Consider the following 27938-nt stretch of genomic DNA (forward strand, 5'->3'; position numbering starts at 1 on the left):
GACTCTGCCTCAACAACGCTTCTAATAGGGTGTATGGATATAATTGGCCCTGTATTTGCACAAATAGTTCAATGCACCTATCAGACCACTTCTTAACAAACCCTAATTTAGACCCTGACTGCACAATCAACTACACCGTACTTGCCTACACACCCCTCCCAGAATGGCCAGGGCCTGGGAGGCTCCCGAAAATCATGTAGGACCCTTGCAGCCGATGAAACAAATTCTGGAATTTGCGGCCCTTTGGGAGAGGGGCACGACTAAAATGACACAATTCACATTTTTTTTTAACATTTAGCGCTGCTCCCTTTCCGAAGACCCGCAAATCGCAGGGTTTGAGTGGAATGGGGGCGAGGCTTGGTGTCATGAGCCTTATTCCCCCCCGAATGTGCAGCATTTGGTTTGTCACTCAGGGCACAATCGAAAGTAGGCCAGTAAGAACTATACACCCATTTTAAACCGTTATTATCGAGATAAGGGTTTCGAGAAATAGGTTGCGACTCAACTAGAAGTCTGCCTGTAGACCAGTGCTATTACAGTTAGACATCTGCACAAGACATAGCACTGACTCAGCAGTGGTACAGTAGTTGTAGGTAGTTGTCATGGGATGCAGTCAAAATCCCAACGGTCAAAATACCGACAACCATTGACCGACGTTCAAAAGCCCGACAAGGTCAAAATACCGACAAGGTAAAAATACCGACCTATAGAATGTAGACAGGTGAAAAAGTCTACATAACTTTCGGTCAATAGGTCGTGAGGTCGACAGCCCCTGAGGAAGACTGTAAATATCAGTTGAAACGGCTGATGGGCCGTGTCTGTATACCATCTCATCCCTTAAATAAATCTACATTGGACTTCTACAAGTGTGTGCCGGTTCTTCCCAAAACCTTCTGCAATTATATATATATATATATATATATATATATATACTGTATATAAGTAATTACATCATAATCTATCTATCTATCATCTATGTGTGTACCAGCATAACTCTGGAGCAATTTACACCAAACTTGGTACAGATATGACTTACAATCTGTAAAAAAAAATACTGTGGGGGTAAGACACCCCTAGCACCCCTGTGGGCCCAAAAAGGGGCCGGCCATTACACAAAGTGAGACAGAGAAGCAAGATATGGCAGAGATGCATTACATAGAGGGGGTAGAGGACATGGGGTTCAAGAAAACAATACTGTGCTCAGATGCCAGCAGACACGTGTATGCTGGGCACCCCACTTTGGTCATGGCGAGGGGTTAAGCTTAAAACAAAACAAGGATAAAGTTCAATTATGCTAATTGCACAACCAAACCCCAGCAACGCCGGGGACCTCAGCTAGTGCATATATATATATACAGAAATCAGACCTGCATCAATATACACATTTTGTTATTTTTATATAAACTGTCAGCTGTAAAACATCCCCTTGTGCCAAGCACAAACTTTATAGAAATCAAAGATATTAGCTGTAAACACCAGTCCTTCAGAACATGTCATGGTAATTATAAACTGATAGATTGGAGAAGCAGGAAGCATGGGCTGAAGTAGCTGCTGCCAGAGGCTTTCATATGACTGCTACTACTGCTGCAGTACTGCGTAGCTAATAAGTTTGGCCCTCACCGCGCCCCGTACTCTGGAAGGCGGAAGTTTCTGGGTCAGTCATAGAACAGCTCAGGTCCTGATTGACTGCTGTCGGCCATGTTTACTCCGGGAATGAAGCCCGCCGTCCATGTTGGTCGAGGGCACCCACACATGTACATATGGGCAGCCTGTGCTGAGTTACACTACTGTGCTCTGCTGTGCTGCTGACCTGGCTCACTGGCTGCAGAGAGGCGGTAAGTGAATGCAGAATGGGGGTGTGTGTCTCTGCATTTGCATGGTACTCTGTACTCACAATGATCTCCAATGCAAAAGTTCTGCAATAGCAATAATGACCCCATGCATGTCACACTTATGCTGGCAGTATGTGCAGCTATACAGCTGCCTGGGCATGAAATGATTGCAAAAGATATGCATGCTGTATACAGTATATAAATGCAGAAGTCCTGATTTGTTCGCACATGGCATCATAAGATGCAGTCTCCATATACAGTATATAAATGCAATACACAAAGTACATGTATCATTTGCATGCACATTGCATAAGTAGGTATACTACAAAGTGATTAGTACTCTGTATATTATCAGATTATGCTATAGTAATAACATAGTGTCACATTACATACTGTTAACACTCAGTGACTAGTAGAATGTTTTATTTATTGAAAAGTTTTTCTTTGCTACATGCCTTTGATAATGGCTGACACTATTCTCAAAGCAACCTAAATTAAACCTAATTTAATTTAAGGCTTCTCAAATGTTAATGAAAAAGCCTTATTTACACTAGTAATACGCAATTCCAATGTTTTCGCAGTTGAGTGATTGTCAGGCGAATGTTCTTGTGTCTTTGCAAAAACGCAGCTGCATCACAGTTTGGACATGCCTGATCTGGGGAATGTGACAGTTAAGCCCCGTACACACGGGGGAGATATATTGCTCAGCCATATATTGCTAGCAATATATGGCTGAGCAATATATTGCTGAGTTTCTCCTTTTCATCAGCGACCAGTGCCGCAGAGGTAATCAGCTGGTCGCAGGAGCAAGCTCCTGCATCCAGCGATTAGAACGGGCTGAAAACGGGAGCACGCACCCGGCAATTTATCGCCGGGGCACACTCCCATCACTGGCAATATGGTCGCCAGCGACCATATTCCCAGCGATTTCAGCCCCTATCGCCCCCATGTGTACACAGCTTGAGTACTGACTACAGCTGTGCGCCAGCTAGGTGACCTGGGTCATGTGACAGTTAGGAATGACTACACATGGGCACCAGCTAGATGATCTGGGTCATTTGACAGTAATGACTACAAATGGTCACCAGCTAGGGAGTCTGGGGAATGTGACAGTTAGTAATGACTACACCTGTGCACCAGCTAGGTGATGTAGGGATTGTGACAGTTAGTAATGACTACAGCTGTGCACCAGCTAGGTGATGTGGGGAATGTGACAGTTAGTAATGACTACACCTGTGCACGGTGATATGGAAAGCTTGGACCGGTTTGGCCACCCCTGTTCTATTGCATCCTGCTAAATGATTGGTTGCTATAGGAAACCTAACCTCTTTTAGCTTTTGATTTCAATCGTTATTCAAAAATGCAAATATCATCCTGGTGTGGAATAATAGATCTACAGAAAGTATACAGTCCACGGGTCGACCTCATACAGTCGACAGGCAAAAGGACAACATAAGTAAAAAAAAAAAAAAAGAAGGTCAACACAAGTTTTTACGTGTTGTTTTTTGCCAGTATTTGTCCATATTGCCGTCTGTGACCACAATCGGTGCCAGCGCCACGCTTCGGGCAATTGTTCTATTGAACATCGTTGGCCACCTGGATGGTAAATTAAATAAAAAAAATCCATAATAAACCTGTGGTGACCAGTTGTGTGTCCAACCATTGTCTCGTCGGCCATTTTGTACCTGTTGACTATAAACACAGTCAACATCTTGACTATGTTTTCATTTTGAGTCATTTAACCCCTTTCTCTCTCTTTGAACAGATGAGCCTCAGTTCTGCACTGACCACCACCATGTCTGCATCTACCACTGCGTCATCTGGAAGAGGAACGGGCAAATCGACCAGCTTCGTCCCTGAGCTCCAGAGCATGATGTAAGTCTTACAGACACAGAATGCACGTATGTTCCTGTGCGGGCTTGCAGAGGTGATACCAGAAAATTCCATATGTTGCATGTTTACATTTCGATAAAAGTTGTTTAGTGCAAGTTACCATATTCCCGGAAAAAAGTCCATCCCGCGTGCCAAAGAGCTGACTATGACTTCAATAAATTGTCCAGTCTTTTTTTTGTTTCCTTAAAGAAACATTAATTGCAGACCATTAATATACATCATTGTACTATACATGGCATGTGGGCAATGAAAATATGGGCATAGCTTTAAACAAAAACGTTGACGCAGGAACAAGATGTTGGCGCTGTTAGTCACTTAACGGGCTTTATTTTTGCTGATAGAAGAAAATAGCTTTGATTTTGAAATATTACCTAAGAATTCCGGTTTATTTTAAAGTTTCTAAGGTACTTGTTTCCTAGCACGGCCACAACGATCATGATCGTGGGCATCGTGAGGAAAAATCGGGGGCATCGCGGCCATCGCATGCACTAAAAAATCGGGTGCGATGGTACCGACGCGATGCCCGCGATTTCCCATAGGGAACAATGTTAAATGCCTCAATTTACCCGCGATGCCCCCGATTTCCCATAGGAAACAATGTTAAATGGCTCAATTTACCCAAATCATCATAGGGAACAATGGTAAATGGGCCAGAAACCCCCCAAAAACCCCTGAACAGTGAAATGTCCCCCCAAAAGTAGTTTACGCCACCCCACGATCAACGCAAACCCGAAGCGTGGCGAGCGGCGGCGGTACGCGTCCTCCGACCTTTTCATACCCCCACTATCCACGTCGGCGTGGAGTTGAGAATAGAATAGTGTGGCGAGCGCAGCGAGCCACCGAGCCCGAATCGTGGCGAGGGGACGCGGATACCTTCACAGGTAAACGCGTCCCTTCGCGGGCTTCACAGGTATCCGCGTCCCCTCACGGGGCTCGCTGCGCTCGCCACGCTTCGGGCTCGGTGGCTCGCTGCGCTCGCCACACTATTCTATTCTCAACTCCACGCCGACGTGGAAAGTGGGGGTATAAAAAGGTCGGAGGACGCGTACCACCGCCCCTCGCGGGCTCGCTGCGGTCGCCACGCTTCGGGTTTGCGTTGATCGTGGGGTGCCGTAAACTACTTTTGGGGGGACATTTCACTGTTATGGGGTGTTTTTGGGGGTTTCTGGCCCATTTACCATTGTTCCCTATGAGGATTTGGTGAAATTGAGGCATTTAACATTGTTTCCTATGGGAAATCGGGGGGCATCGCGAGTAAATTCAGGCATTTAACATTGTTTCCTATGGGAAATCGGGGGCATCGCGTCTGGACCATTTAAGCCTTTTTTAGCCGCATACGACGCGACCGACGCGATTTTGACTTTTTTCAATGCATTTCAATGGGAAAACCGGGGGCATCGCGTCGGTCGCGTCGCAGACCACTAAAAATTACACCCGATGCCCGCGATTGTGGCCGTGCTAGGAAACAAGTACCGTTTCTAATTACGAGATGATTTTTAAAATGAGGTGATCCCAAAAGCCCCCCACACAATTATAGTATTTGGGCACTTCTCATCCGATTATGATGGATTGGGTTGAGAAATCGGATGAAAAGTGTAAAATCGTATGTGTTTATTCTATGATTCCGATCATACGGCTACACTAAGGATTTATCGGTTCCTTCAGCCCTTGCTGGGATCGCATGCGATATATGAAAAAGGACCATATATGATATATCGTATGCTATCATGCCTCCTGGGAAACTGCAGGGGCGGATCAATCAATCAATGCGAGTGTCTGTTCCAATTGGCCCAAAAACTAGTAAAACTATTGTCGTGAAAACTGCATCATATTGTAGTGGAACCTGCCTCGCAAACACTGGAGTCCATGCTTTCCTTATCTCCTGCATTGATTATTGCTGGTCTTCCCAATCCACACTGAATGCAGTTGTGAGGCTAAACTTCCTCGCTAGTCGTTCGCCTGCTTTCTCCTCTCTGTCTGTCCTTTACATTGGTTACCTGTATTCTACAGAATTCAATTGATAAAACTTTTCTGTACACATAAGGCCATTAACCATACCATAACATTTGAAGTGCCCAGCTTGCGACTTCTGTGCGTGCCTGAAATGTGGGGGCGTGGCCTAGCAATCAATTGGGTGTGGCCTCACTCCCGCGAGGCCAAACACCTGTTTCTGCCTCTATGGGGGGCATGGCCTGCTGCTCTGTGAGCTGCTGGCCATGCCCACAGCCCCACTGTCTCTGGGAATAGCGTCTATTCATGCGGATAGCAGGGGGGACTCCCAACTGCCCCACACAGGGGACACTGCCAGCCCCGTGAAAAACAGGGCAGTTTGGAGGTATGTATTAACCAAATTACACCAAAATAGCTCAAAATATCTCCCAACCCAACGCTCTTTACAAGATCAACGTCTCTAATCCACACATATTATTTGCTCCCGTTCACAATTGCAGGACTTTCTTCAGGCTGCACCTACTCTGTAGAATCCTCTCCCACGCACAATAAGACTCGCCTCTTTATCCAACGTATCACATTCCAGAACCGCCCACATAAACCTCTCCTGTCCAATTACAACCCCACTGTACAGTCCACACATGTCCTCACTTATTCTCTCTCCCCTTCCCATCCTCTGACCCCAGGCTAACATTGCTGGGTACCATATCATACAGCCCACCAAGATCCTTTGCAATTGGTGGACTATTATGCAATACCTATAAATGTGTGATAATGCTTCATTCCCGATGGATTGTAAACTTGCGAGCAGGGCCCTCCTACCTCTATGTCTGTCTGCTATTACTGTCTGTTCCCAATTGTAAAGTACAATGGAATATGTTGCGCTATATAAGTACCTGTCAATAAATAACTATGTCATTAGTAGGCAGCAGACTTGCAACCAGTACACTTTACCATGCTCATTGCCCAGTGGGGGAATCTGTGACCACTGCTTTTATGATTCTATTACTTTATTACAAAGCGTTCCCAGGTTACAGAGATTTTCATACTTTTGCCGAATTCCCCAGGATGACCCCAACTTGCAATACAAGTGTGAGAATGTAGCGTTCATCTTAGAAGCTGAATTTATCAATATTATATACACACATAGGGGCAAATTGACTAAGATGGGAGTTCTATTGAATATGGGATGTAGCCCATAGCAACTATTAAGATTATATCTATTCTCTTCTAGCAGGTGCTATATAAATAAGAAGTATAATCTGATTGGTTGCTCTGGTCAACATCCCATACCCTAATCTTATCTTATTGTGGAACAAGGCGGTACGTGGCAGTGTTATTGTGTAGAGGGGCGGTACGTGGCAGTGTTATTGTGTAGAGGGATGGTACGTGGCAGTGTTATTGTGTAGAGGGATGGTACGTGGCAGTGTTATTGTGTAGAGGGGCGGTACGTGGCAGTGTTATTGTGTAGAGGGATGGTACGTGGCAGTGTTATTGTGTAGAGGGATGGTACGTGGCAGTGTTATTGTGTAGAGGGATGGTACGTGGCAGTGTTATTGTGTAGAGGGATGGTACGTGGCAGTGTTATTGTGTAGAGGGATGGTACGTGGCAGTGTTATTGTGTAGAGGGATGGTACGTGGCAGTGTTATTGTGTAGAGGGATGGTACGTGGCACTGTTATTGTGGAGCGAGATGGTACGTGGCAGTGTTATTGTGGAGCGAGGTGGTACGTGGCAGTGTTATTGTGGAGCGAGGCGGTACGTGGCAGTGTTATTTTGGAGCGAGGCTGTACGTGGCAGTGTTATTGTGGAGTGAGGTGGTACATGGCAGTGTTATTGTGGAGAAGGCGGTACGTGGCAGTGTTATTGTGGAGTGAGGATAGGTGGCAGTGTTAATGTGGAGCGAGGAGATACGTGGCAGTGTTATTGTGGAGGAGGCGGTACGTGGCAGTGTTATTGTGGAGCGGTACGTGGCAGTGTTATTGTGGAGTGGTACGTGGCAGTGTTATTGTGGAGCGGTGCGTGACGGTGTTCTAATGTGGAGGAGGTGGTACGTGGCAGTGTTGTTTTGGAGTGAGGATAGGTGGCAGTGTTAATGTGGAGCTAGGTGGTACGTGGCAGTGTTATTGTGTAGAGGGACGGTACATGGCAGTGTTATTGTGGAGCGAGGTGGTACGTGGCAGTGTTAATGTGGAGGAGGTGGTACGTGGCAGTGTTATTGTGGAGCGAGGTGGTACGTGGCAGTGTTAATGTGGAGGAGGTGGTACGTGGCAGTGTTATTGTGGAGCGAGGTGGTACGTGGCAGTGTTATTGTGGAGGAGGTGGTACATGGCAGTGTTGTTTTGGAGTGAGGATAGGTGGCAGTGTTAATGTGGAGCGAGGTGGTACGTGGCAGTGTTATTGTGTAAAGGGACGGTACGTGGCAATGTTATTGTGGAATGAGACAATATCTGGTGTAAGGAGACAGATGGGGAAATTTACTAAGATGTGTATTCTAATTCACATGTGATGTTGCTGTAGGCAACCAATCAGAATCTACTTCTTATTTTTTAGCACCCTTTAGAAAATAGTAGACAGGATCTGATTGGTTGCCCAGCAACATCACATGTGAAGTAGAATACACATCTTGGTAAATTTCCCCCAGAATGGGAAGTTATTATGAAGGAAGGTTACGTATGATTACTGGTGGGATAACTTATATGACATTACTATAGTTCATGGTAATATAACTGGACATAAAACCGGGGTCTATATTTCTTAGCATTTAAAACCTTGGAAGATTCCAAAAGCCGTTTATTCCCTGGTATTTCCTGCGTGTACAGCTTTTCAGACTGCGCTCCAACCACAGATCTCCCATGGATGAGTGTGAGTCCCAGGAGTTATCATACTGACGCATATAGGATGGCCGGAGGGAGCAGATCATCTGGTGCATTTGGGGAGGGGGGAGCTGGTGTACAGATGTTATCTCATCATGGTTCTGGGATGTGCGGAGCTGCAGACCTGCACAGTGCCCAGCATTCACTTAGCAACCCGTTACTGGGAGGTTTTTATTTATTTATTACAAGATGAATTGTGAACTTGTTGGTAAGATGCTAAGAATCTGCTGAGGAAACAATTATCGGTGTCCGGGTAAATGAGCTGAGAGTGTTACACGGCGATGAGGGTGTCAGATCTGTGTGTAAGTTCTGGCTAGTGGCATCGGGATAACGTCCAGTAACGTGGAACTACAGATTCCAACCAGGTGTGTGCGGACATGGGTCTGGGGCTGAACATATCATCGGGCCTATACTGAAAAGCGATCGGAACGATGTAGGCTAATAACATACCCTCACACTATCAGACCCAGTGACTCCCTAAATACATAAAAACATTTAAAAAATGCTTCATATTGTGATAAAACTGGAATATACAATATTAGTACTTTTTTTCCTATATAATAAAAGTCTAATGCTGCTTCTCAACTGTATGGGGAGAAGTCAAGTCTTTTACTCACTGGTGGCCATTAGATGGCGCCCAACTGTGCAAGTCAATTGTTGCTATGTTGGGGCGTACAATACCGCTGGCGCTGATGTAACCGTTATGATGATCTGCCATTTTGCTGGACTTGTAAGTAATAGTCCCCCTAAGGCTGTAATTACTGAAGAGGGCCTCATTTAGACTTAGGGGGGGTATTCAATCGGGGATCCTGACTGTTTAAAACATCCTGACAGTCGGAATCCTGGGCCGTTTTCGTTTCTATCGACTGTAACTCGACAGCCGGAGTGTCTGAAAGTCCGCGGATCGGCAAAAAATGGCCACGGATTGTCAAAGACCGGACGTGAACTTGTCAATCTGTGGCCACTACTGACAAAACATATCCGACTCAACTTTTTCAATAGTCGGATCTGACACCCTTCAATGCTGTCATTAACGGCAGCATTGAATAGGAGAGTGCAGATTACTACCGCTGTCATACGCACTAGTCGATTTTAAGCTCAAAATAACTCACTTTTTTTTCTGCTCTAAATCTCCTAGTGTGTAAGCGCATATCATCGACGTCTGATGTCATACGTCACAGGATGAGTGAACCACTTTTCATAGTGCCCTACTGTGGAGAGTGGTCCCCCCCCAGCGATTTCCATCACGTCGCTCATGGGCCCAGTGTGTTACGCACCTTTATGGGACAAATCCAGCTAATATTTTTGCAAACTGGCCCTGACTGGGGTGTAAGGAGTGAACCCTGGAAAAGACCATAAAAGACAAGCAAACGACGTCCATTCACACAGACCCTGGAGCGATAACACGTCAGCCTATTACACCACTCCTGGGCAGGTGCGATTATATCGGCTTATCTGTTAAGGGTCTATGACCTCATACATGTGTAGCTGAGACTGACCTCGGGTGCTTCTGTAATGACACACTGCTGCTAGGACGGCCCAGTGTTGCAATACTTGTGCCCCAGCAAGCAGTATCCAGGGCAGTGATCAGTGTGGCCCTGACTGCTCAGTGGACGCTGTTCCGGAATGACTGCACATCATCAGTGTTATCTGAGGACAGTGTCTTCAGTGCTTGTCCTGTTACACTCCGTACAGTACCTTGCTGACCGCAGCAAGTCATGTTTCCTGCTTGCGTGTCGTTTTGTTTTGGTTTTGTTCCTGCGTGTTTGGTGATAAGAATATTATAGCGTTCCTGGTAAATATTACAGAGAGGTGCAGAATGTGTTCCGGCACAGACGTTCGCTGTCACTCGGCATGTTGTTGTTGTGGTGGTGGGCGGATTGTAAAGGATCACACTGTCCTAGGATCCGGACTCCGTGCTCGTTGGCTGGGAATCTGATAGTGGGGAATTTGCAGTAACTTTATTTAAACTGTCATAGAAGTGGGTGCTGTGCACCCAGGGGTGCCTCGGGGCTGCCTCAGGTTCAGGACCAACTCAAATATATGGTCAATGTAATAGGCATAACATGTTGACCTTTTTTGTCAGTGTCGGTCTATTGACTGTCGACTAAGGGGGGCATTCAATCCCGAGTCACGACTGTCGGTACGTCCCGACAGCTGTGACCCTGACCCGTTTGCCTGTTGCTTGACCACAAATCGCCAGGCCGTATTCACTGTCCTGCCTGGCGATCAGCAAAAAGGGGGGCGTGTCCGTGTGAACGGCAGCGGATTGTTGAGATCCGGCCGTGATCGCGACAATTTGCGCCCGTTAGTCGAAATGGGCCCGACTGCTTTTGCGGTCGGGCCCGTTCTGTCGATCTGCCTCTTCAATGCTGTTGGTCAGGACAGCATTGAATAGGCGCCCACCGCTATTTCCCCCGTCGAAAATAGCGGTGGGGATTGAATCCCCCCCATAGACTTTGTGTATCCTATGATCCACACCCTAATTTCTCAATAAGACGCTTCTGGACTAATGGTGCCTTGAATAAAATGTGGATACTCCCTAGGGCACCGTCAAAATGTCCATATGCATTAAGTGTAATTTAACATATTCTTGTTTGGCTGAGATAATGGGGCAAATGTAATAGGGTGTGAGAATCAGAAAGTGAGAGACTTTGGGAGAGTTTTCCCATTTTGTTTAAAGCAGCAATCATTTACATGGCAAAACCAACTTGTTTTGCAGTGTAAATGGTTGCTGCTTTTAACAAAATGGGAAAGCAACAGGAGGCGTCTTAACCAGTGGCGGCTCCAGAGGAGGGGTTGCAGCAGAGTTCAAGATTCAAATAAGGGAGCCACACCCACTGCCAGTGAGTCTGTTTAGAATGGCAGTTGGTGACACTCCCTTATTTGAATTTTGAACTCTGCTGTAGCCCCTCCTCTGGTCTTAAGCGAGCCACTGCTACATCATCCGCTACTGATTCGCTGGAAGACGCAGCAGCAAGCACCAGGCAACTGAGTAACCCTCAGGTTACTGAGGACGTCTGGCAAAATCACATTGCCGGGGCCAAAGAAGCGGTGTCTGAAAGGCGCAGCCCACTGGCCTGCGTGTTAGAAATGCTGTAGGTTTTGGGGCAGATGTATTAAGCCTGGTAAAGTAATAAAGTGGAAGGTGATAACGCACCACTAACTGTCATTTTTCAAACACAGCCGATTGGCTGGTGCATTTATTACCTTCTACATTATCACTTCTCCGGGTTTAATACATCTGCCCCATTGGGGGCAAAATCGCAGACTTAGCTATCTCAATTCATAGCATAATATAGCCTTGGAGAGAGAGGTAAAGTACCAGCCAATCCCCTCCTGTCAGTTAAAAAATGCCCATAAAATGGCAGTTAGGAGCTTATTGGCTGGTACTTTACTTTTCTCTCCAAGACTTCGTATATACAGTAGACCTCATTATTCTCTTGAGTCTATTCCAGTGATGGCTAACCTTGACTCTCCAGCTGTTATTAAACTACACATCCCAGCATGCCCTGCATCAGTTTTAGCATGGTCAAATAGTAAAACTGTAGCAGGGCATGCTGGGATGTGTAGTTCAACAACAGCTGGAGTGTCAAGGTTAGCCATCGCTGGTCTATTCCCTATGGTTCCAAAATCTTAGCGCTATGAGGATATATTTGCATATACTGTATTTGAGGTTCAACTATAATGTTCTTCGATCATGCTGTACTTTACTGCCCAGAACGTCTCTTCGATAAATTAACCCACAGTCTACTCAGTGGACAGAAAGCGTTCTCTATCCGTGTTCTCTATACTGTTTAGCATATAAGCCATCGCGACCACGTTTTTTTTCCACCTTCCAAGAAGAACGTATTTGTCATTGTGAGAAACGCCTATTTCAATCCCCAGTGTGTTTCCCACTAGTACCTTCTTAAAAATGGCCCATAACCAGGACAAGACCCCCAAAGACCCCTTGACGAGCCTATAGCGTCTGTAGACTGGACAAAGTGTAAATCTTCCCTCTACGGGGCTCTGCTACCATGCCAAGAACACACAGACCATTGTTGGAACCTTTCATGACTCATTTTGGTTATTTAAAAAAAAAAAAAAAATTAATCCTTCAGCCCTACGCCAATATATATGGATACATTGTAGACAAAAGCTTGTTTCTCCATGTAAAGTCGTGGCAACCAGAAGCGTGAATCAGCATTTCAGAGGCTTGTTAAATCGGGGGGTGGACAAAGCCGTGTACAATTCAGGAGCCAAAACTGAGAGCCAGCCGCATGGTTTATGGAGCCAGTGAAAATATGTTAATGTTTCAGGCTCATTGCTTGCCTGGCCCAGGGTTACACATTATATTACCCACAGCATCGTGTGTGTCAGACTGTAAGTACCACCACAGTACCAATAATATGCACAACCTGGACACGGAGGCTATAAAATGATCCAGGACACAGAAGAGATTGTGAAGGGTGTTGGACTAGATAAATATTTTACATTTACATTCAGGACAGAGGTTAACATTTAATTTACAATAAGGAAGACATTCTTGTTGTACATAATGCAGATGGCGACTGTGGAACTTCTAAGAGGCCACCTCCACATTTTCAATTGAGGGGATGGAAAGTGGGGCCAGTAGGATGATGGTTTGCCTAGGGTGCTGATAAGTCTTATACTGACCCTGCCAACTATTCTGCCTAAGGGGTATATTCAATTAAAGTCAGTTCCATTCCGACCTTCATTGGTCGGAATGGATCCGACATGCCCTATTCGATTAGCAGCCAAATCCGACGTTGGATTAGTCTGCTGCTGCTGCCTACCTTGCCGGGACCGGGTGAGCGCCGGAGGAGGCAACGGAAGGAGGAGAGACTCCGAGTGAGTGGAGGCGGTATGGTGAAGAGGGCGCCGGGTGAGCTGCTGCTGCTCCCTCAGCCTTGCCGTGGGACCGGGTGAGCAACGGCAGGAGGCTGTGGGAGGCGGGAGGGTGGCGGACAAGAGGACGGCGCCGGGTGAGCTGCTGCTTCTCACCTGGCGCCATCCTCCCTGCCTCAATCAGACTTGTTTTAAAGTCGGATTGAGATTGTTGGTGACGGGGAGAAAACCTGACTGATTTGGCCGCGTTTCTAAAAAAAAAAAAGATGCCAATCCACGTGGTTTCCGTCAAGTTGGAGCATTCCAACCGGTCAGAAAAAAACAGCCCTTATGACCTATTCAAGTCGGAAACTGACGTCTTTCCGACAAGACGGCCGTTTCGGCTGCGATTGAATTTCCCCCTAAATCTCTCCACAAGAGCAAGGGCTCATGTGAACGTACAAACATCATCTGTAAAATTGCTGCGGAATATGTGTGCGCTATAGAAGAAACTTAATAAATAAAGTAAAAAAAAATTTTTTTTAAAAACTTAGCATGCCCCTTTAAACACAAGACATTCTGTCGTCCATCGGCAGCGAAGGAGTTAACCTTGTTCCGTCTGAGCAAATAAATGTTGTTTAACTGCGATCCCGCGCTTAAGGGATAACGTTCTTGAATTCTCCTCTTGTTAATACGAAGAGGAAATTCTATAATACAGAGAACTATTAAGGCATGATTCATACAAACACTGATAGGCCCACTGGGGTGGAATCATTTACAATCTGTTCCACCTGTTTCCAGCCGAGCTCAGGCGAATGCACGCAGGTGGTTTTCTTTTCAAGATGTTTATGGCCAGGCCGCAGGGAAATGGGTTTTGGATTGAAGATGGGTCATAATTCACTCTTAACACATCGTCAAACCCTACGACTGAGATTTTTACCTTTGTGAAGTTATTAAAGCTCCTTGTGTTTGCCAGTAGCGCTGGATGTTGGCTGACAGGTTGATGTATACTATCTAATGGCTGGAAGGACTTTGCAGGGGATTTTGCACTATTTACACTATGTGTGTGTGTGTGTACTTGTCTTGCACCGTTCTCTCGCTGCCTTCATTTGTGAACTGTGGCTAACTGTGACAGCGTATTTCAGCTTATTGTAGTACATTGTAATCTAGTGGAGCATGAGAATAAAGTCCCCCCCCCCCCCCCGCTATAATATTAATCAGTTTATCACACTGATGATAAATATCCTTTATTATATGGTATATGCAATACAGAGTGCATTCTGTGGACCTCTATGCAATACAGATAGCATTATAGTTACTTTTGTTAATTATGGAGATATTCTAGATAAATTGTATAATACAGAGATCATCCCAGTGTCTGGTACTGCGAGCATCCTAGTGACTGGTACAATACAGAGAGCATCCTAGTGGCTGGTACAAAACAGAGTGTCCTAATGGCTGGCACAAATCCGCACTTAATGACTGTTAAATGCAAAGAGCATTCTAGTGTCCTATGTACATTACAGAAGTATGTATGGGGAGCATCCTAGTGACCTTTGTACAAAACAGAGAGCATTCTAGTGACCAACATACAACGCAGAGAACATCCTAACGACCTCTGTACAATACAGACAGCATTCTAGTGACTTCTGTACAATACAGATAACATGCAGAGCTCATCCTAGTCTAATTTGTACATTACAGAAGCATGGAATGCTGCTTTCACACCGCAAAAACGGGCATGGACCCGGTATTTTTAAACGTTTCTAAAAAAAACGGGTCAGACAGCTAAAACGTCTTTCACACCGCATATCTTTAAACGGAATTTCATTGCAGTTTTTATCCTTAAATGGTATTTCCATGCCATTTTTGTCCCTTCACCAACATTGAACCCGTTTAAACCCATAGAAAACAGTGGATGAAAAAAAACGCGCCTGAAACGGGAAGGACCCTGCTTTATTGACGTTTAGAAAAACCAGTTTTATAGAACCAGTAAATTCACTCTGCACCTTTCAGACTGCACATATTACCGTTTTGAAACGGTAAAAAAACCCGGCAAAATACTGAGTAAAAAGTGCTGTTTGAAAGGGGTACAAGTCTACTTCTTGTTGCAATATAGGGAGCATCCCTGTGACCTCTGAGCTATAAAGAGAATAGCCTAATGGTAGCTGTATAACTGAGGGTGTTCTAGGGAGATCTGTACAATAAGGAACATATTCTAGTGAACTCTACAATGCAAAAAGCATCTAGTAACCACTACTTAAATTGCAATACAGAGATCATTGTAGTTATGTTTTCACAATACAGATGCTAAAGCACACACAATATATCTCTCTGTGTGTGTATATGTAGAATTAGCGACACCGTCTTGGCTGTGCCATCTCCCTGCCAGGTTACCTGTGCCCCCGCAAGCCTGGTGCCCTATCCACATCAGGTTCTAGCGGAAAAGCTAAAAGTTACCTGTTTATCTTACCCGGGTAGCGCGCAGGGTTGGTCTCAGGAAGGACTCGGGTTAAGGAGCACTGTGAGCAGGTGGCTTGGGTCAGGGTCCTGTTATCATCTAATGGAGAGCCGGCTCGCACTTGCTTGGAGATGATGTCATCTCTAAGTGCCGGGGGGGGGGGGGAGCCTCAGAATTAGGCCCTATTTTAGGGATGGGGAACCTTTGGCCCTCCAGCTGTTTTTGAACTGCCTTGGGATATGCAGTTCAACAACAGCTAGAGGGCCAAAGGTTCCCCATCCCTGCCCTATAGGTTCCCTACAGTCAGCCTTGTATACTCATAATTGTATCATTTTGTAATTCATTTCTTAAATTAACAGCTATTGTTCAGTTTATATGATATAGGAATTGGTTTTATATAGAATTGTAATGAATATAGAAGATGCACACTTTTTATAGAAGATACACGGTTAGGGTATAACAAGACAACACCCCAGCACCTCAGAAGTGTCCAATATGTGCTTTCACAATACCTATATTTGTTCCGGACTACTCGGAAAGGGTTACGCTACTGATGTTCCCACCAATTTTTGATGAAAGCAAAGAAAAAAAACCTACAGTTTGTTTGCAGACCAGGATTCCTATCAGGCCTGCGTACAGAAAGCTCTGCATGGTAACAATTTCCAAAAATTAAGACCATGTAAAAACACATTAGGTAAGTGATTACAGTTAATATATGGATAAATAGTGCGGCTTGTTCTTCTCTGCAGGAATGCAAACATATGGTCCTATAACACAACCTTGAATTAGTTTGGTATGTATTCCTCAAAGGGAGGCTGACCGTGCGAGCCTTGGCTGGCCCGTCGGCATGAGAAATATAATATATATATATTGTAAAACTCCCATATATTGTAAAACTCCACCTGCTATTGTATCCATGTGTGACCTCACGGTGACCTGGTTAGGACTGCACGGCGATAGTCCTGTTCCATACGTGTAACATTGGCTGAGCAGGCGCGACCCCAACGCGGCTTGCATGTTGCAGACGGAATTCATTCTGTGGGACTCCATGAATAAATGCAGGCGGCTTAATCGTTTATTACTGTCTGGCTGGCCCAGGCATCTAGTCTTTCTGATCGGTACAAATGTAGGGATTGTGAAAGCACATATCTGACACTCCGGAGGTGCTGGGGTGTTTGTATGGATAAAAGGAATGATTGTGACATTGTAAACTGTGGGATACGTTTACTGCCCCTCGGTGCCTTGCCGCTTCCTATTGGAATTACTGGAAGTCCCAAGCGCTGAGTCGCATTCCTGGTTTAACTCTTGCACCGCTGTATTTTGTAGTTTGGTCTGCTATGATTCGGGGGATGTTGGATTTCTTGCAAACGATGGTATAGAATTTACGTGACACATTTCCCATACGACAGCACAGAGAAACATATACATCCATAAGTTTTCCGGAATAGATTGTAAGCTCTTGGGGGAGTTATGTGATACGCTCAGGTTTTACAGAAGCGGCAAGATTTCAGACAGATTGCTGATAAATTGAAAGCGGTAATCGAATGTAAGGCTGGTTCCACCGGTTATTGTTTTAGTACCGTGGTTACTTTCAATTTGTAAAGCTTTGCAGAGGATTCTGAGGCTATAGAACTTATATTGATAAACAAATGCCGCACAGTTGAAAAAAATAAAATAAAAAGAAGGTATGGCACTGGCTAGATTTTCTGCTTTTGGAGAGAGGATTTTCAATTGAGGTGATAGTCACCCTGCTCTTTAAAATGTAATCCAATGTAAAATACGGCTATCAACAGCTTGGGAAACTGTCCCAGGGAAACCTGTATAGATCCGGACATTGAGAATAACGACGGGAACCCAAGGTAAGTATGAGGGTTTGGGTTAGGCACTAGGCAAAATGTTAGGCTGTGGTGGATGTGGGAGTTGACGGTTAAGGTTGGGCTGCAGGAGGGGTGGGGGTGGTTAGGTTCTGGTGGTGGTGGGGGTTAGTGTTAAGCTGTTGGAAGGGACGGTTTTGGTTAAGGGGGGGGGATGTATGGTGTACAATACTTAATCCGGATGCTGTCAGGGACCCAACCGCCAGGGTTTCATACCCAAACCCTTACTTTAGATATTGATAGAGATGCATTGCCTAATTAAAAGGGGGTCTATATTGAAGATACTGATATGCTAATTGCCCATGGTAGACGGGGAAGCATTGGAGAGACTGACTCCTAAACACTTTGTTTTCACAAGGGCAAACAGAGGGGGAAATTTCCAAAGATTGGAGTTCTATTACACACACAGGATGTTGCTATGGGCAACCAATCGGATACTATCTATTATCTTCTACAACAGTGGTTCTCAACCTCAGTCCTCAGGACCTCCCCAACAGTTCATGTTTTCCAGGTCACCCTGCAGGTGCACTCATTATTCACTGACACATTTTAAAAGATCCACAGGTGGGGCTAATTACTTCACTTCTGATTCTGTGCGGAGACCTGGGAAATGTGCACTGTTGGGGGGGGGGGGGGTCCTGAGGACAGAGGTTGAGAACTGTTCTAGAAGGTTCTAAATAAATAAGTAGATTATGTTTGAGATTTAATGTGAAATAGAACTCACATCTAAGTAAATTTCCCCCAGAGTATCAAATATCAGCCTGACCCCTAAAGACCCCCCGCACTAAATAATATATCATTAACGATATATAGCTCATACCGACCAGTCATCCGTACATGCAAATCAATGTTGACCATATTATCAATGCTTGCATATTCAGCGATTGGTATCAGTAACGTTATTGTCCTTGTGTATGAGCAATATCATTTGTCCAGGAGCCCCGCCATTATCGTTAACAAAATGGGAGGTGGAGTGAATTGTCAAGTGTGCTACTTTTGAGTGATTTACGGCACAGTTATCTACTATGGAAAGTTGCTGCCTCTTAATACTTGACACAATGTAATCTAGAACATTGGGTGACTTTGAACAGTATCCGAGCGACTGATCTACGAGATCGACCATGTTATGTCTGACCACGCTTAGTTGATCCCGTCTAGGAAGACCGCATCATGATCGTCAGTAACAGAAGTTAGAAGCCAGCATTAGAGCGACGGGGGCATGGCCAACATGTATATTTAAAAAAATGTTGGTGCCGAATGTGAAAGGTCGACTTGGTTCATACTTCCCTATCCAACTGGACATAGAGTGAGATTATAATACTGTGCCAAGCGTAGCGAGCCATGCTAGGGGCCACTGTGCCCATGGGCGCATGGGGACCCCTGTGACATTCGGCACCAAAAAAAGTTAAAAACTCATGTCGACCACATTGTTCTAATGCTGACATCTGACTTCCGTTACGGATGATCCAGACGCGGTCATCTATCTTTAGGCATCTAACTGGACGGGTTCGACTAATGCCCGTACACACCAGGACGACCCGCTCACGATGCACATCGTGAGCGGGTCGCCAGTGTCTCATCAGACCCACTCACCTATCACGCGGAGCGCACGACCCGCTCATGATGTGCATCATGAGCGGGTTCCGATCCGAACGCGACCCGCACCTGGGTGTATGTTCGTTTTCAGATCCTACCTGCAGCAGGTAGGATCTGAATAACGACCGACCCGTGGGGCCGCGCATTCGATCGGGATCGGATCGGAACAGGACAGGAAAGGGCCCAAACAACAAACAATCTACATCCAATCAGTCGTAATTGTATCTAGATGGGATCAGACCCTTGTCGTCCTGGTGTGTACCCTGCATAAGGGTGGTCGACCCATAACATTTTTTACAGGTTTTTTTTGCAGACTATACCATGCACTCGGAATGACCTATCGAGATCTTGCATGGATGAAGAGTAAACCTTATTAAATTATACTATACAATAAGAGATCACAAGTTTTGTGTCCTGTGAGCCCGTCAGTCTATCCGTTCGATGTCCCTGTTGAGTGTCGGAGCATTCTCTGAGTAAATAAATTTGTGCAGTACTTGGCCAAAATATCACGTTAAAAAAAAAAATACGGGGATGTGTGGCATTCCTTTTAGAGGTTACATCAATAATAAAAAAAAAAAACTAAAACGAGTTGGCTTGGTTCCTAAGCGCTACAAGAACAGGTAGACCGTTGTTTAATTTACGCGTGGACTTCTCCATCAAATCATTACACTTCAGTAATAAGAATTTTGTTAAAATTGCCCTAGCAAATGCAAGAGCTGTACACATACCTTTCTATCCTAAAAGATACTATCAGTCCTGCTGGGGGGGGGGGGGGGGGGAATGCATTAATTCAGACTTTTCAGAATCTCAGCCAAACAAGACTGGTTTGCAAAACACACACAAGCTGGGCGCGCAAGCCTTACATACCGACGCCGTAATAATGTCAATTTTTTTCTTAATTCTAATTCAAAAAGGACAGTTTTAGAATCCTGGAGAGGCAACGTTCTCTGTCCGCACAGGTATGTACACCCGTCGCAATCTCCGTCATTAACAACTAGAAAGCTATTCTAAAATGCATTTGCTTTAATGCTGCAAACATGTTTTAGTAGTTGTGTCAGCCAGGCGTGCACAGGATTAAATACAGAAGTCATTGAGTAAAGTAGCCCTTCTGATTCTCATCCAGGAGCGTAGAACTCTGCTATTTTCATGTACATTAATCCAATCCGCGCAGTGAGGCTAAGGTTTCATAGCTCCGTTACACCTCGCCGTATAAGATTTACACCCATAAAGACACCCCCCCCCCCTCTTAATGTATTTATGGGATTTTTTTTATTTCTCCTGCACAGTAGAGGTATATATATTTAAAAAAAAAAAAAAATTAAATTATTTCCAAGTGACACCACGTCGAGCATGTTGATTTAATATTTTCAATATCTTGCATTTCTATTTCAGCTGACTGAATTACTACCTTCTGTGTTGTTTCTGGCACTTGAATGAAGCAGTTGATACTTTTTTTTTAATGTAACCTAAAATAAACTGTTTTTTTTTTTTTAAATGTTAAAGAAAGTTGTGAAGAACCGGGATGGTGTCTCTCTGTTTACTGTTAACCTTTAGGGTGCTGCAAGTTGTTGAAAATACGATGTTTATATAACTCCCCACCCTAAATTTACATAAATAAATTAAAAATAATTCATATAAATAAAAAATTGATATTAGTAAGAAAAAATCTATATAGAACATTTTTTTGAATTGCAGTAGAACTCTATGGGGACCAATCGGTGGGGCCAACTGAAAAGCGCGTTGCTCCCAATTTTTTTTTCTACGATGTGTACCTTGCCTTTGTCTTTTGCTACTGGTTAGGTTTCATTTTATTATAATGTTCTCATAGCAGATAAAATATCTAGCAAAATCTTATAATGTGCAAACTCCAATTGTATGTATTGCATACACTTTTATTGTCATTTTTAACATTTTGATAATATTGAGCAGTATGTAGATCATAGGTGACTGTGTGTACATTGTTTATTGCAGCCAGATTACTTTAGATTGGTCAGATACCTAATCTGTACTGTTATACATATATACAGTGATAATGTATAGTATGGGTGTTTATTATCCACTCCAGGGAGTGGTTTTACTACAGCTGCTAAAACAAGTGTGGGCGTGCCCTTAGCAAACAACCAATCCGTTTCTGTGTAGCATTTTCTAAAATGCAGTAGAGAAAGTATGGCTACAATCTGATTTCAAGAAGCTTTAATTAAACCTACACCCAGGAGATTTTTCAAGCAGTGATGGGCTCGAGATTCATGAACACGGGAAATTTTAAACTATGATAAATGCATCTACTTCCATGTCTTTTTAGGAGTGTTAGACATTGTTCTAACGCATTTCTGTAATTACTTGTAGCCATTGCCAAATCATCCATTAGACCACCTAGGTTCCTTCCTAGAACCCAGTAGACACCGTAAGGTTACTATAATCTGCTTTATGGGTTTGTTTTTGGCAAACTGAGAGGGAGAGGGGTGAACCCAAATAGTATGTTGCAGAGGGACTCTCGCTTAGAGCTACATTTACTAAAGGTTCTAAAATTAAAAGAGGTTTTGTTGTCAAGAGCAACCAATCATTTAATTTCTCTATTGTATGCTAGAATTGGATTGATGGAATCTGATTGGTTGGTTGGGCATCATCTCCTCTTCATTTTTAAAAGCTTTAGTAAATGATCTCCTTAAGGCCCCCATACACTAGGGCGACTTGTCCTTAGGACAAGTCGCCCCCGACTTCCCCCTGAGCTTCCCCGGCTGCTCCACGGGGGAGCTTGATTAGATTGGCACTTGATGTGCCATTTTTTACATGTGATAAATCGTCTCGATTTATCACGTGTAAAAAACCCGGGGAGCAGGGGGGGGGGCTACAGAGGTGGGAGCTGGTGGGAGCAGGGGGGCTGGGGACGCTGCGGGGGACACGTCTGTGTGGCGAGGCGGTAGACGAAGCAGGGGGTGCTGGGGACGCTGCGGGGGACACAGGCGGCATAGAGCCGGGCAGGGGGAGCCGGCGGGAGCTGTCAGTGCTAGAAAAAAAAGCCTATACAATGAATAGGCAGCCTGTGATTGGCTGAGCGCTCTCTCAGCCAATTGCTGACTGGCTGAGAGAGCGCTCAGCCAATCACAGGCCGCCCATGCATTGCATAGGCTTTTTTTTTTTTTATTCAATACTGACAGCTCCCGCCGGCTCCCCCTGCCCGGCTCTATGCCGCCTGTGTCCCCCGCAGCATCCCCAGCCCCCCCTGCTCCCTCTACCGCCACGCCGCCCCACTAGGTCCCAAGTCGGGTGGTCGGACGTGCAGCAGGTCCGACCACCCGATGCAGGTCCGATGCGCACGGGACCGCGCATCGGATCTGTGGGGACATCAAAACTAGCCGATTTTGGTCCGACTTCGGCCAGATCCGACTGATCTGGCTGAAATCTGACCAAAATCGGCTAGTGTATGGGGGCCTTTACTCTCTGCCTGCAGCATGGTCTACCCTGTACTTCACAATCTTTACCACGAACCCCCATTCTATGTTATCAGGCATCATCTAACGCTGTACGCACCATAACATTTGAGTTTATGTGTGTGCAGGTAAGTTTTTACTTCATTATAGGCTATCCGTGTCAAAGCACACTTAAAAAGCTTATTAACCCTTTGAGTCCCAACTTCTATGTGAGAGATGGGCAAAATATCCGCAAAATTTTTTTTTCCATCGTCGCTCACATTTGTTATATAAATTCAAATGAAAAAATGTTATGTCAAATATGATTATAATTCCCATATAAGGTAAACATTACAGGACATTATGATGAATAAAAAAAGATTTGCGTGGCAATTTTTCACACCTATTTTGGCAAATTCACTCAAAGGGTTAAATACTGACCATTTGTTTTATAATATGGGAGGATAGAGGTAAGGGGGGGGGGTGGAGTTGGTGAATCTCCACCCATAATTCACTCGGAGGAGTAGTTCACCAATTGTGTTTGTGATTCATAAGTATGTAGTACAATGTTCCACAACCTCAACTGTAACTTTTTAAAAAACTTTTAATAGACCTGTAAATCACATTGCAAATTCCCTCACTTCTATTCTTGCAACAGAGTGATACATTTCCCTAATCTCCGCCACTTGTTTTGACAGTAATTGAAGTATATTTTTGTCTACGCGAGTGCCACAAGCTGATTGCCCCGCTAGATTAATGCTAACAATGTTTTTTGAATAGATTTTCTCGCAATTCAAAAAAAAAAAAAAGAAGAGGTGTTGGTTTAATTTGGCATCATTAGTCTTTCTAAGTTTCCATCTCGCTAATGAACATTTTTGGAAACCCAACACCGTGTTAGATCAAACACATTTCAAGCAATGTTGAACGCGGAGACTTATTTTATGTTGTAGAAAGCTTTGTACCTGGCCGTAAAGCCGAAAATGCAAAATTCACATGTGGAGCGTTTATCATTGGCGGTTATAATAACCTGGTTACCACCATTAAACAATGCCACCGGGTAGGGCAGAGTTATTGCGGCATATGTTTGCATTTTTATTTATATGCATATATTACAGTATTTCTTTACGTGGAAGGAAAGTGGTTTTCACACGTCTCCCGAGCGAACTTATATAATACATATGAAAGTCAGCATGTACCACGAGATTGAATATTGATACTATATATATATATACTTTTACGTCCCCTCTAAAAAAACATAAAAAAGATTATATATATATATATATATATATATATATATATTTAAAAAATAATTTTAATTATTATTATTTTTTTCTAGTCTTTTTTTTTTATTCCAGTGAGCTTTTATTTATTACATTGTAATTTATTTCATTATTCGCTGCAGGAACTTTATTTATGTCTTCGTGTAAGAAAAGTGATCTGTACATAAAATTACATTTAAACTATTATTAATCTCCCTCGTTTGTAAACTGTATTTAAATCTTTATTGTGATTCTAGTTTGGATTCTAGGGTAAAAAGCATATTTAAAAATGGATAACGAAGGTATTTTGAAGTAATAACTATTACAATGTACGGTTAACATCCTTGGCTGAATAAATACTTATTATGTAGATCTTACAGTTTGCCTTCTCGCAAGCTATCACAAAAGGTGTCAAATAGCCGACACGGAATCGGTACGTGCTAGGACCTACGTATACAAGCAAAATACAGTATGTCATAACTAAATGACTAATTAAGTTTATTAAAACCACATTGCATAAACACGGCAGTTATTATAATTGGGGCAATAAAGCCAAAAAAGTGTAATGCAGAAAATCCACATGAAATAAGTCACATCGTAATACTGATTTCTTAAATGAAGCAAGATATTTTTATAGATCAATTCTCAAATAATAATTATTCATTTTGAAATTTATATATATATTTTGGTCAGCTTACACTTGAATGTAATTTGTTGGTTCTTATCCCTTTGGGGTGCATTCAATGCGGCCAGCGAGGGGTTTATATGACGAGGATGGCTTGTTTTCGGGGAGGATACACAAAAACAAGCCATCCTCGCCGTTTAAACCCCGCGCCGGCCGCTCACCCTATTTAACGTTCCGGGGGAATCCTCGTTGTTAGAGGACAGCGAGGTTTGCGGCTAATGCAGGGAGCCTGCTGCATTTAACCGCGAGCCTCACCATTGTGGCAGCCACACACGCCGTTTCCACCTCGTCATAAAAACCCAGCAAGGTAGAAACGGTGAGTACGGGGGGTTGAATACTGACCCTCGAGCTGTGACGGCGAGCAATCACCACTGCTCCACCGTCACAGCTCGCTATCGAGCATTGAATATACCCCTTTGACTGCCAACGTAAAACCTATCCGCTAAAAATGCCAGCGTTGCTCACAGCGATTTGGGTGCAATATTTAACTAATCTTCAATGAGCTGACTTGGCTGTATTTGTATTTATTTATACTTAAAGAACATTCTCTAAGTGACGCAGGCATATTTTAGTGGATATTTCAAGCAAAAAGTTGCAAAAAATTAGAAAAATAAAAAGAAATATATAATGCAAGAAGGTTCTTACGGCATTCCTGATTTTTTTTTTTTTTTAAGTACGTTTTAGAATTCTAATGAATTTTGTTACGAGCCTGCTTATATACAGATGGAGTAGCATTATGTGTCACATGTTGTATACTTGTTCAGGCTTTGTGCTTTTGTTTAACGGCTAGAAATAAGGCTTTGCCCGTCTAGTATTTGACAGGACACGGGGGGGGGGGGACCACTGTGCTTCCCGGTGTGTAAGTACAATGCGACTGGGAATGTTATAAACCACAAAATGCTCAGCTCTGTTCTAGTGATCTATACGCATCTCCAAAGCATTATATCTCTGTTCGTGTAACTCTAATCAACTCATCTTTTTCATCTTCCAAAAACAATGCCAACGGCACGAGGTTTTCATGACATTTTCTCAAAAAAAAAAAAAACAGGCTGCTGCACCCTTGAACTTTTTGCTCAGTAACAATGCACAGGGAGGAGAGAGGTTAACACAACTGTTAGTCGCCACCGCCGCGGAGAGGCCGGGACTACAGTGAGCGTATCAATAAAAGGGAATCTTTGTGTAATAAAGCATATAGTTGCATTGTGCTCAGTGGGCCAGACCTCCTGCGCTTGCCACCCACGTTGAAGTACCCATAACCAGGGTCCTATAAAACCCGGGCACGCTCTCTGAAAATATTTGCAGCCTCACGCCACTTGAATAGAAAGAAAATAATGATGCGGACAGAAAATTAGCACACGGGGGCTGAGCTTTTTGGCTGCATGTGTAAACACCAGTAAGGATGTCTAGGAGGAAGCATGTAGAGTCCTAACCTCCCAGATCTCTACTACCCCCCCACCCCCTTCTCTCTCTCTCTTTTTTTTTTTTTTAAAAGGACAAGCTATTATTTATAATGTGTGGCAGGGTGATCCGATTCTCGCCGCCTGCATAGCTGGTTTGCCTGGGATTTAACCCCCTTTAGAACTTAAAGTTCTCTGCAGAACTAGTGCGATGCGTTTGCCGTTCAGATGTTTGACAATAAATCTTTCCAGGCTACCCGTAAGGGGATATTTTCCCAAAGCTTGGAGATAAGAGCTGGATGGCTGGTACTTTAACGCCCATTTTTCCAAATCCACTCGTAATGTGGCGGTTAGTTGCTCATCGGCTGCTACTTTATCTCTCTCCACTTATCGGGCTCCAAGCTTTGACAAATGTCCCCCCCCCCATAGATTTGTAACCAACACATAATAATCCTTAGCTGCTATTGAGTTCACACGTTCTATAGCGGTCTACGTTGCAATATTTATTGTACTCCACTGTAGACTTTAGTAGGCGTTTATCGTTGGAGTGATTATTACTCTGTAATAACATCGGTATCTGACTTGGTTCTACCAACGTTGTGTACCGCTGCTTATGCTCAATATCGTTAAATCGGGTTGCTCATACGGGTCATTAACCCCCCCACCTCGTCGTGTATACATGCAGCCCAATCTTCACTGTATCGCCAATGAATGCATGTTAGGAGCGGGGGCGTGTGACGTCACTGAATGAATGGATCAGTGTTTATGAGCTATATCGTTCGCCCGTGAGCTACTACTAGATCGTAATCCATATCAGTCATGGGGCGTATCGTCTAGTTGGGGCTTAAGAGAAGTTACCAAGTCGTTGTAGGAAAGTGTGCATATAAATAATGAAGAATTAATTTTTTGGGGTGTCCATGTCGACATCTGAGCACGTAAACCCCCAATGAGTGTACCACATCGCGTATGGAGTAGTGCAAAAACTGAAAAGTAGCTCAAAAAAACTCATGTCAACCCCTTCAATTCTCGACCATAGTCATGCGGACCTGTTGCTTGTGTGTCGACCTATTATTGTCTGACGGTCATCTGGGTACCGAAGAATTAGGGACTAGATATAGATCCATATAAAAGGGAAGAGGTCTTTATGGAGAAAGCGTCTTGATGCCATCGGGAAGGAGTTTCTGCCCTGCCAGCATGGAGACGAATTTCCTGCACACAAAATCCTCCGTTCTCCCCTCCCTCACCTCTCCACACTTTCATGCTGTTACTCTCCGCTATACAGCTTCCTTTGTTTTGGCACCTTACCCCATTAAATCCTATTACAGTTACCCTCGTTTTAACACCTCTTTATAACAGTTGAAATACTTGGCTTAAAGGATGTTTATTCAACGTACACAGGGTGGAGTGTAGTAAAAAATTCACGGCTTAATGGCAGTTCATAATATTAGTTAAACTCAGGTAGGTAGCAATAAAGAGGAAGAAAAAAAAAAAATTTGACAGAAGACAGAACGTTTTTCACTCGTGGCGTTCCGGCGCGCTGCAATCTTACTATTCGGCGTAAATCTACCATCTATACCCTTGTACTAATGACTTTTAAATCACTCTACATGTATGAGTAATGTCGGCCATTATCAGGGAGACGTGATAATGACCGGCTGCTATCCCGAAATATTTAGCATCGCCGTCTGTGCTTTCATACTCGTTTTGTATGGATCTGAGGGTTTTTTTCCCTGGGTATTGGACGTGTAACAGTGAGTTCTGCCGCGCTGGTATGAGACTGAAATCTTATCCCCGAGCAATAAAAATAACGGCAATTTTTTTTTTCTCCCCGTCTCTCTATGGGTGTCTAAAATCTGGGGATGTTAATGAATGCGAT

General features: G+C 44.0%; 1 protein-coding gene across 3 annotated transcripts in view; it reads left to right on the forward strand.

The window, feature by feature from the left end:
- Nucleotides 1-1681: 1681 nt before the first annotated feature.
- The window catches only part of SUPT3H (SPT3 homolog, SAGA and STAGA complex component), a 357423-nt gene continuing 331166 nt past the window's right edge, over nt 1682-27938 (forward strand). For 2 of the 3 annotated variants that reach the window (XM_083178691.1, XM_083178692.1), the window contains exons 1-2: nt 1682-1835; nt 3598-3707. In XM_083178691.1, coding sequence (XP_083034817.1) covers nt 3598-3707 — 110 coding nt within the window. In that variant the 5' untranslated portion in view covers nt 1682-1835. Of the gene's footprint in view, nt 1836-3597; nt 3708-3740; nt 3760-27938 lie in introns of those variants that run through there. The other variant, XM_083178693.1, reaches the window with a different exon arrangement.

The sequence above is a fragment of the Crinia signifera genome, chromosome 3 (genome assembly GCF_055691185.1).
Source record: "Crinia signifera chromosome 3, ASM5569118v1, whole genome shotgun sequence".
Classification (NCBI taxonomy): domain Eukaryota; kingdom Metazoa; phylum Chordata; class Amphibia; order Anura; family Myobatrachidae; genus Crinia; species Crinia signifera.